Consider the following 11,996-nt stretch of genomic DNA (forward strand, 5'->3'; position numbering starts at 1 on the left):
CAGCAACTCATCTAGGAGAGACAACTCGATGGCTGGGGACAGCAACTCATCTAGCAGAGACAACTCGATAGCTGGGGACAGCAACCCATCTAGGAGAAAAAACTAATTAGCTGGGGACAGCAACTCATCTAGGAGAGACAACTCGATGGCTGGGGACAGCAACTCATCTAGGAGAGACAACTCGATAGCTGGGGACAGCAACTCATCTAGGAGAGACAACTCGATAGCTGGGGACAGCAACCCATCTAGGAGAGACAACTCAATAGCTGGGGACAGCAACCCATCTAGGAGAAAAAACTAATTAGCTGGGGACAGCAACTCATCTAGGAGAGACAACTCGATAGCTGGGGACAGCAACCCATCTAGGAGAGACAACTCGATAGCTAGGGACAGCTACCCATCTAGGAGAGACAACTCGATAGCTGGGGACAGCTACCCATCTAGGAGAGACAACTCGATAGCTGGGGACAGCTACCCATCTAGGAGAGACAACTCGATAGCTGGGGACAGCTACCCATCTAGGAGAGACAACTCGATAGCTGGGGACAACAACCCATCTAGGAGAGACAACTCGATAGCTGGGGACAACAACCCATCTAGGAGAGACAACTCGATAGCTGGGGACAACAACCCATCTAGGAGAGACAACTCGATAGCTGGGGACAGCAACCCATCAATGAGAGACAACTCGATGGCTGGGACAGCAACCCATCTAGGAGAGACAACTCGATAGCTAGGGACAGCTACCCATCTAGGAGAGACAACTCGATAGCTGGGGACAGCAACCCATCAATGAGAGACAACTCGATAGCTGGGGACAACAACCCATCTAGGAGAGACAACTCGATAGCTAGGGACAGCTACCCATCTAGGAGAGACAACTCGATAGCTGGGGACAGCAACCCATCTAGGAGAGACAACTCGATAGCTGGGGACAGCAACTCATCTAGGAGAGACAACTCGATGGCTGGGGACAGCAACCCATCTAGGAGAGAAAACTCGATAGCTAGGGACAGCAACCCATCTAGGAGAGACAACTCGATAGCTGGGGACAGCAACTCATCTAGGAGAGACAACTCGATGGCTGGGGACAGCAACTCATCTAGGAGAGACAACTCGATAGCTGGGGACAGCAACTCATCTAGGAGAGACAACTCGATAGCTGGGGACAGCAACCCATCTAGGAGAGACAACTCGATAGCTGGGGACAGCAACCCATCTAGGAGAAAAAACTAATTAGCTGGGGACAGCAACTCATCTAGGAGAGACAACTCGATGGCTGGGGACAGCAACTCATCTAGGAGAGACAACTCGATAGCTGGGGACAGCAACCCATCTAGGAGAGACAACTCGATAGCTGGGGACAGCAACCCATCTAGGAGAAAAAACTAATTAGCTGGGGACAGCAACTCATCTAGGAGAGACAACTCGATAGCTGGGGACAGCAACCCATCTAGGAGAGACAACTCGATAGCTGGGGACAGCAACCCATCTAGGAGAGACAACTCGATAGCTGGGGACAGCAACCCATCTAGGAGAGACAACTCGATAGCTGGGGACAGCAACCCATCTAGGAGAGACAACTCGATAGCTAGGGACAGCTACCCATCTAGGAGAGACAACTCGATAGCTGGGGACAGCAACCCATCTAGGAGAGACAACTCGATAGCTGGGGACAGCAACTCATCTAGGAGAGACAACTCGATGGCTGGGGACAGCAACCCATCTAGGATAGAAAACTCGATAGCTAGGGACAGCAACCCATCTAGGAGAGACAACTCGATAGCTGGGGACAGCAACTCATCTAGGAGAGACAACTCGATGGCTGGGGACAGCAACTCATCTAGGAGAGACAACTCGATAGCTGGGGACAGCAACTCATCTAGGAGAGACAACTCGATAGCTGGGGACAGCAACCCATCTAGGAGAGACAACTCGATAGCTGGGGACAGCAACCCATCTAGGAGAAAAAACTAATTAGCTGGGGACAGCAACTCATCTAGGAGAGACAACTCGATGGCTGGGGACAGCAACTCATCTAGGAGAGACAACTCGATAGCTGGGGACAGCAACCCATCTAGGAGAGACAACTCGATAGCTGGGGACAGCAACCCATCTAGGAGAAAAAACTAATTAGCTGGGGACAGCAACTCATCTAGGAGAGACAACTCGATAGCTGGGGACAGCAACCCATCTAGGAGAGACAACTCGATAGCTGGGGACAGCAACCCATCTAGGAGAGACAACTCGATAGCTGGGGACAGCAACCCATCTAGGAGAGACAACTCGATAGCTGGGGACAGCAACCCATCTAGGAGAGACAACTCGATAGCTGGGGACAGCAACCCATCTAAGAGAGACAACTCGATAGCTGGGGACAGCAACCCATCTAGGAGAGACAACTCGATAGCTGGGGACAGCAACCCATCTAGGAGAGACAACTCGATAGCTGGGGACAGCAACCCATCTAGGAGAAAAAACTAATTAGCTGGGGACAGCAACTCATCTAGGAGAGACAACTCGATAGCTGGGGACAGCAACCCATCTAGGAGAGACAACTCGATAGCTGGGGACAGCAACCCATCTAGGAGAAAAAACTAATTAGCTGGGGACAGCAACTCATCTAGGAGAGACAACTCGATGGCTGGGGACAGCAACTCATCTAGGAGAGACAACTCGATAGCTGGGGACAGCAACTCATCTAGGAGAGACAACTCGATAGCTGGGGACAGCAACCCATCTAGGAGAGACAACTCGATAGCTGGGGACAGCAACCCATCTAGGAGAGACAACTCGATAGCTGGGGACAGCAAACCATCTAGGAGAGACAACTCTAAAATCAAACAACTGCTGCTTTGTAGTTTTTTCTTGGATGGATAAAGGCTATGGAAACAAATTCAAAAAGAAAAGCAGTCTGAAATTGGAGTAATCGGGTCATATAGCGCATAACATGTTGACACGTAATACTTAATTGTGTTGAGGAAATCGCGTCATACAATACAATTATGAACGAAGAAGGAAAAAAAACTATTATTGAATATTGTAACAGTACAAAAATATTTTAAAGATTTTGATAATACCGATAAGAATAAAGGGGAAAAACCCTTCTCTATTTATATCTGTGTTGGTCTCTTAGGAAATCAAATTTGTAAATTTCACAGACCCGCCGATCTACCATATCTAAACAGAGAAGATTCCTTTAATTTCTTCTGTTGAGTGCATATTTAAGCTTGTTATTATAAAAGACTTTTTACGTGTTTTAGTTTCCACATTTAAGTATCTGGAAATTTTAAAAATAGTAGCTCTATATTTAAGTTTTACAAACAATTAGTATTTTAAAAGTATTTATTATTCCATTTTGTTCTTTCTTAAGTCGACCGATCAATAATACTTAAAGATATTCGATTCTTACTTTAGGAGTCTGGTCAACTATTATATTTGTATATTCGTGTAGGCCTGCATACGGCCGGGGTGGTTTTTTTTTAAAATCTCCATGTAGGTCCTCCATATAACTATAGCCATATTAGTTTGTTTATCCACCATTGGGATAAGATAATCACGCAGATTATCTGAGTATCTATATCTGCGTGCCTCGTGGTGGGACTCAAGTATCCAATCATAATCTCCTCTGCTGGGTACGTTAAATCTATTTCTAGCCAGAGTTTGGATTAAAAATAGATACAGCGTCGCTTACCGGGTAAAATGATTATAAAACTAAAATTGATATTAAAGTGTTTAAATAAATGTTAGCTGAAAAAGTCATATTTATATCGATACCAAGCAGATATTGGCCATTGCGATTCCCCATTGCTTGTGTCTATATTAAGATTATTTGGTAGAATCTAGATACTGGAGGTCAAGGCCTACTGGGGAGTGTGGTGACCGTTTGTTGCAATCAATGTGAAGGTCGTTAAGGTTGTCTGCTCTGGCTAGTCCTGTGACGTCAGCTGTTAATGCTCAGTGTTAAGAAAATTCCAGATCAATTTTATTTTCAAGCCAGAACTTGAGTTATTCCAGATGTCGGCTCGTGATGATTTTAACAGTCGAGTTTGTCGAGTCGTTAACAGAACTTGAGTTCGTCAACGTTTTTAACGTTGTCCTGCTGGCTATTTAAAGAATCTAATGTCCGTCTATAGCTATTTTTTGTTTAATTTCCAGCTATACAAGTCTATCTTGTTATATTTGAAGCCAAACACGTCTGTATTGCTATATGAAGTTGTCTGGCCCAGTACGTTACGGTGCCATACGTCTGTATATTGCTATATGACGTCACACACGTCTGTATATTGCTATATGACGTCACACACGTCTGTATATTGCTATATGACGTCACACACGTCTGTATATTGCTATATGACGTCACACACGTCTGTATATTGCTATATGACGTCACACACGTCTGTATATTGCTATATGACGTCACACACGTCTGTATATTGCTATATGACGTCACACACGTCTGTATATTGCTATATGACGTCACACACGTCTGTATATTGCTATATGACGTCACACACGCCTGTATATTGCTATATGACGTCACACACGCCTGTATAGTGCTATATGACGTCACACACGTCTGTATAGTGCTATATGACGTCACACACGTCTGTATAGTGCTATATGACGTCACACACGTCTGTATATTGCTATATGACGTCACACACGCCTGTATAGTGTTATATGACGTCACACACGCCTGTATAGTGCTATATGACGTCACACACGCCTGTATAGTGCTATATGACGTCACACACGTCTGTATAGTGCTATATGACGTCACACACGTCTGTATAGTGCTATATGACGTCACACACGTCTGTATAGTGCTATATGACGTCACACACGTCTGTATATTGCTATATGACGTCACACACGTCTCTATATTGCTATATGACGTCACACACGTCTGTATATTGCTATATGACGTCACACACGTCTGTATATTGCTATATGACGTCACACACGTCTGTATATTGCTATATGACGTCACACACGCCTGTATATTGCTATATGACGTCACACACGCCTGTATAGTGCTATATGACGTCACACACGTCTGTATAGTGCTATATGACGTCACACACGTCTGTATAGTGCTATATGACGTCACACACGTCTGTATATTGCTATATGACGTCACACACGCCTGTATATTGCTATATGACGTCACACACGCCTGTATAGTGCTATATGACGTCACACACGCCTGTATAGTGCTATATGACGTCACACACGTCTGTATAGTGCTATATGACGTCACACACGTCTGTATAGTGCTATATGACGTCACACACGTCTGTATAGTGCTATATGACGTCACACACGTCTGTATATTGCTATATGACGTCACACACGTCTGTATATTGCTATATGACGTCACACACGTCTGTATATTGCTATATGACGTCACACACGTCTGTATTGCTATATGACTTTTGTCTGGCTCAATGGCCTACTGTCAGCAGAAAATAGCCACTAGGCTAGTCCTCTCAGTCTACAATAATACAAAATAATGAATAATGTCAAATTGATTTGTGTTGGTGTAGTCGAGAGGAGAGTATATATATCCCGTCAGTTGCGGGTTCGTAACCTATGCCGTCATTGTTAATGAATTTTTCTACCACACTCCACCCTTGCTAGTCCTACCACCACCAAGCCCAACACCACCAAACCCTACACCACCAAGCCCTACACCACCAAGCCCTACACCACCAAGCCCTACACCACCAAGCCCTACACCACCAAGCCCTACACCACCAAGCCCTACACCACCAAGCCCAACACCACCAAACCCTACACCACCAAGCCCCACACCACCAAGCCCTACACCACCAAGCCCTACACCACCAAGCCCTACACCACCAAACCCTACACCACCAATCCCCACACCACCAAACCCTACACCACCAAGCCCTACACCACCAAGCCCTACACCACCAAGCCCTACACCACCAAGCCCTACACCACCAAGCCCTACAGACCCGATGTCTCACACCCATCCACTCACCGTACCATCGCAGCCAGCGCAACAGCGACCTACTTTACACGCCAGACCAGCTAAAAGGTCATGACCTCGTCGCGTCTATGATTGACACCACGGTCCCCTCCCCCTCCCCAAATCGACTGTCACTCACCGCGTGACACGCACGTGACGAGGGTGAGTGCTCTAGCGTGATGCGCGAGAATTGCGTGCAGGTCATCTTCAGGAGGCTCAGCTCCTGACTCGTGGAGTCAGCCGGAGTCATGTCAAGCTTATCTCCTGACTCTTCACTCTCGACGCTGCTTCATACTAAAGTTTCCCCGCCGCGCGTCTTTGGTAGACCACAGCAACAGTAACCATGGGCCATAGCACCACAGTAACCATGGGCCATAGCACCACAGTAACCATGGGCCATAGCACCACAGTAACCATGGGCCATAGCACCACAGTAACCATGGGCCATAGCACAGTAACCATGGGCCATAACAACACGGTAACCGTGGGCCATAGCACCACAGTAACCATGGGCCATAGCACAGTAACCATGGGCCATAGCAACACGGTAACCGTGGGCCATAGCACCACAGTAACCATGGGCCATAGCACAGTAACCATGGGCCATAACAACACGGTAACCGTGGGCCATAGCACCACAGTAACCATGGGCCATAGCACAGTAACCATGGGCCATAGCAACACGGTAACCGTGGGCCATAGCACCACAGTAACCATGGGCCATAGCACAGTAACCATGGGCCATAGCAACACAGTAACCATGGGCCATAGCACCACAGTAACCATTGGCCATAGCACCACAGTAACCATTGGCCAAAGCACCACAGTAACCATGGGCCATAGCACCACAGTAACCATGGGCCATAGCACCACAGTAACCATGGGCCATAGCATCACAGTAACCATTGGCCATAGCACCACAGTAACCGTGGGCCATAGCACCACGGTAACCGTGGGCCATAGCACCACAGTAACCATGGGCCATAGCACCACAGTAACCATGGGCCATAGCATCACAGTAACCATTGGCCATAGCACCACAGTAACCATGGGCCATAGCACCACGGTAACCGTGGGCCATAGCACCACAGTAACCATGGGCCATAGCACCACAGTAACCATGGGCCATAGCACCACAGTAACCATGGGCCATAGCACCACAGTAACCATGGGCCATAGCACCACAGTAACCATGGGCCATAGCACCACAGTAACCATGGGCCATAGCACCACGGTAACCGTGGGCCATAGCACCACAGTAACCATGGGCCATAGCACCACGGTAACCGTGGGCCATAGCACCACGGTAACCATAGGCCATAGCAACAGTAACCATGGGCCATCAACACAGTAGAAATGTGCTAATTTAAAAGAACAAAGACAGGGACAGATCACTCTAAACAAAGACAGCAGTGTCACGTGATCTTCTTAAGTAAACAAGAAATGGGCGTCACCCCCCTCCTGATTAGAGTAATTCTATTTTAACACGTTTTTATTAACTCAGCTTCGCGTGTGTTTGTTGTTAAAATTGACATCGAAAATTAGCCCACTTCTGATTGTTCTATAGTTCTGAAATTTGGCATGCAGGTTACTTTCGCCTAACAATTTCAGATGCAATCATAAAAACTAGCAATTAGAGACCGTAATTAGCTTAATTTAATTACGCCCCAAGGACCATAAAATTGAGGACATGATTTCTAAAGATACCGACAAGACTGGAGGCCTATAGACACAGTTACTTCGGCCCCAATCGATGTGAGCGCGCTGGCCGTGATCGTATAGTGGTTAGTACTTCGCGTTGTGGCCGCGACAACCCAGGTTCGAATCCTGGTCGCTCAAGATTTTTTTAGTCCGTGTATTTATAAACACTTTTTTAAAAACCACGTTTTTCATGTGTAGCAACGGACTAAAAAGGAGAAAATAAAATACTTAAAAAAAAACTTTTTAAAAAACCACGTTTTTCTTGTGGACTAAAAAGTAGAAAATAACTATTTACATACATTTGATGACAAAAAACGTGGGTCGGGCAGATGGGTCGGGAAATTTGATGGTGAACGTACCCACGTTTTTTGTCATCAAATGTATGTAAATAGTTATTTTCTACTTTTTAGTCCACAAGAAAAACGTGGTTTTTTAAAAAGTTTTTTTTTAAGTATTTTATTTAAGCATGCTGTCACTTCCGTCCCCCGGCAGTCAACTCTGATACGACGCGATAGGTCTTTAGTCAGCTTTCTTTGATGTCCAAAAATCATTTCGGAACATGCAAAGCAGCCAATTAAATAGGGAAAATCCGATTATGATACGAGTACTTTCCTTTTATTTGTGGGAATTTCCGTTCGCTCGTCTTAAAAATGTTTTCCGTGTCAGAAAAACAACTCGAAAGTTTGAAAAAAAATTAACTATATAAGTTTGTCAATAATTCTAATTTTGAATGCCCACTGTGGTTCAACATAGTAAAACGCCGTTTAATTTAAACCCTGTTATTCTCGTTGCGATACAATCACAAATTATTTTATTCCTCAATATAATTGGTTATTTATTTTATCATACTGGGACCTGGGTGACTGACATGTGGCGTGGCTTAGCTTCGAGATTACTTTTTTTTTTTACATAACGACGTAAACATAAAAATGGTAATGACAAGAAAACAAAACAGAACTTTTGTATCGACGGGAAGTTTGTATCGTGGTAAACATTATTTTCTCATTATTTTTTTTAACTGGCCAGTAACCTCGACATCAATTCTCTCCCCCCCCCCCCCCCCCCCCCCTCCACCATCACTTCACAGGGGGCCAATCGTAAAACTTAAGCGGCGCAACGAACAGTTCTTCGGCTTAAACGAATTAATCCGCTGTCGAGTTAATCCGCCTAATGACCAGTTGTGTGATTTTTCACTTTAGTTAATTAGGACAAGCTTCATTAGTTTAATGAACAAACAGAAAAATGCCTGGGTAATTGGACATTCTCAAGCAAGTTGATATTTTTATCGCCTCAGTAGACAAAACAATCGGCTGGCGCTGAGATGGCTTTTGGTAGGCTGGCCACCAAACATGGCATTTTGTCGGCTGGCTACCAAACATGGCTTTTTGTCGGCTGGCCACCAAACATGGCATTTTGTCGGCTGGCTACCAAACATGGCTTTTTGTCGGCTGGCCACCAAACATGGCATTTTGTCGGCTGGCTACCAAACATGGCTTTTTGTCGGCTGGCCACCAAACATGGCATTTTGTCGGCTGGCCACCAAACATGGCGTTTTGTCGGCTGGCCACCAAACATGGCTTTTTGTCGGCTGGCCACCTAACATAGCTTTTTGTTGGCTGGCCACCAAACATGGCTTTTTGTCAGCTGGCAACCAAACATGGCTTTTTGTCGGCTGGCCACCAAACATGGCTTTTTGTCGGCTGGCCACCAAACATGGCTTTTTGTCGGCTGGCCATCAAACATGGCTTTTTGTACATCTTTCTTTAAACCTCAAGATTTGAAACTGTCATCGCTGTCATAATGGTTTTTGTTGGTTAGAGATTGGTTCTGTTAATTGTGAACGCCCGCTCTAAGTTAGGTTATCTTCACAGCTTTGTATTGGCTTTTTTTTTTTCTTGTTTTTTGTTGTTTTTTTTTCTTTTTTGGGGGAGTGGGGGGGGGGGGGGGTTAGTAGAGTCGGGATATTCAACACAAGAGCCAGAGTCATAGAATTCCGAAGATTTTACGCATCTAATCTGCCGTCAAAACACACTCATGTATGTGTAGTTAAAGTAGAGTTCGGGTATATTTAGAGGTTGGTTTTAGGTGGCTTGCTCACAGGCTTATTCGTTTGTCTAGTATTGTTAACATATGCTTAAATCATTTGTCTAGTATTGTTAACATAGGCTTCAATCATTTGTCTAGTATTGATAACATAGGCATCAATCATTTGTCTAGTATTGTTAACATAGGCTTCAATCATTTGTCTAGTATTGTTAACATATGCTTAAATCATTTGTCTAGTATTGTTAACACACGCTTAAATCATTTGTCTAGTATTGATATAATCTATAACACATTGCCCGCAACAAAAAGCAATGTTAAAACTAAAACAAAACTGTTAAATAAAGAAATACGTTTTGACCGACGGTTGAAGCTACGTATATTTATTTTTGTGGTTACTGTTAATAACAGTGTTACAGAAATGGAAAGTGTCGAAGGAAAAATTCTATTTGCGGTTGAACCAACGGCTGAATACAGATGTTTATTTGGAAGTCAGGGGTCGTAGAAATATTTATTTGGGGGTCAGGGGTGGTGGAAATATTTATTTGGGGGTCGGGGGTCGTGGAAATATTTATTACCAGCGTCACTTGAGACGGACGAAGGTGTCTGTAGCGCTTTCATAGCCCGGGGAGGGAGGGGAGAGAATCAGGGGCGATAATCAATAGATCAAAGGGGGAATAATCGATGGGGTTTGATGTGAACTACAGGACCAATGTAATGTTTTTGTATCGGTGGTTGGTGAGTTTTTCCCAGTGGTCGTGTCCATCACAGGGGGGTACAGAAACTGCTGGAGGGGGTGCAAACTTAAGATGGCCTTAGGCCGGTGGATGGCCTTCACTAGTGGATGGCCTTACACTGCTGGATGGCCTTACGCTTTAAAAATGGCCTGGGAAATGTTGTGATGGAGGGCCATATGTTTCTCTATAACGTCAGAATAACTGGACCCACATAAGAATGTGTATGTTGATTATATCTTGTAGACCTTAAACTTTACATTGTGGTTTGTACAGGGATATTTCATGCCTTAAGCAAACTCACTGAGATGAAACTACTTTTTTGCTCAACTTTCGATTTAAAGGCAGATCGTTAGGATCAGCGCTAATATAAAACCTTTTGTTTCGATTAATTTGCTTTTCCAAGAAACACAAAACGTCGTCCCACCAATAGGAATAGTTCTGAACGCCAGGAGTCACAGTGAACATTTGTTACACACTGTAGGAATAAGTCGTTGTTTGTTTGTTGTTATAGCAGTGATTAATGGCTGTTATAGCAAGGATTAATGGCTGTTATAGCGAGGATTATGCGCTGTTATAACCAGGATTATGAGATATTTGTTAGAGTAATGATTAACGGCGAGGATCAATGGGTGTTATAGCGTGGATTATGGGCTGTTATCCCAAGAATTAAGAATTCCTATAGCTAGGATTAATGGATGTTATAGAGAGGAGTATGGAAGTGAGGATTATAGGTTCTTCTGGCTATGATTAATAGATGTTATAGCATGGATTATGGGCTGTTATCGTGAGGATTACTTGGTGTTATAACAAGAATTAAGAATTATTAGTCTTAGCGAGGATCAAGGATTATATAATGAAACAAGTGTTTATTATAGCACGAATCAAATTCTGCCAGTTACATAGCGACACAATACATGTTTTAAATTCCCTGATCAATGGCTATTGTTGTATGATAAACTGTATACTTGCTACAGATAAATGTGAATGTAAATCCTGTCTCAATACATGTTTTGATATCCCGGATCAATGGCTATTGTTGTATGATAAACTGTATACTTGCTACAGATAAATGTGAATGTAAATCCTGTCTCAATACATGTTTTAAATTCCCGGATCAATGGCTATTGTTGTATGATAAACCAACCACTGTATACTTGCTACAGATAAATGTGAATGTAACTGTTGACTGCTTGAGTTATCTCGAGAACGACAGCGGTGAGTCTGAGGAGCGGATTGATTTTATCCCCCACCAGACACTCCACACATTTAATTGCCCTAATCTTTAAGGCAATTTCCACTCATTTAAAAGAGAAAAAATATTAAGCTATATTAAATCGCTCGACAGTTAAGAGAGCAGTTTTTGCGGGATTGAGAGTTGGTTGTTTTTTTTTTAGAACAAGTTTTTTATTTATTTTTTTTTTTTCGTGGCAGTTTTCTGCCCATGATCTGCTGAAGCAAATCTATCTGGATATTCTGCATAGAGATGAGGGGGAGGTCCGCCCGGGGGGCCAGTTTTT

At 44.1% G+C, this 11,996-nt stretch overlaps 2 protein-coding genes across 2 annotated transcripts; one reads left to right on the plus strand and one right to left on the minus strand.

Annotated features, from left to right (window-relative positions):
* Positions 1-5,431: 5,431 nt before the first annotated feature.
* Positions 5,432-6,064, plus strand: LOC131938784 (salivary glue protein Sgs-3-like). Its single transcript, XM_059296975.1, has 2 exons — positions 5,432-5,460; positions 5,644-6,064. The coding sequence occupies exons 1-2, from the start codon at positions 5,432-5,434 to the stop codon at positions 6,062-6,064; spliced, it is 450 nt and encodes a 149-aa protein (XP_059152958.1).
* Positions 6,065-6,287: 223 nt separating this feature from the next.
* On the minus strand, positions 6,288-7,334 carry LOC131938794 (uncharacterized). Its single transcript, XM_059296985.1, has one exon. It carries the CDS (start codon positions 7,332-7,334, stop codon positions 6,288-6,290), a length of 1,047 nt encoding a protein of 348 aa, XP_059152968.1.
* Positions 7,335-11,996: the final 4,662 nt, after the last annotated feature.

Source organism: Physella acuta, unplaced genomic scaffold (genome assembly GCF_028476545.2).
Source record: "Physella acuta isolate Inbredline_101_S28 unplaced genomic scaffold, ASM2847654v3 ptg000017l, whole genome shotgun sequence".
In the NCBI taxonomy this organism is placed as follows: domain Eukaryota; kingdom Metazoa; phylum Mollusca; class Gastropoda; family Physidae; genus Physella; species Physella acuta.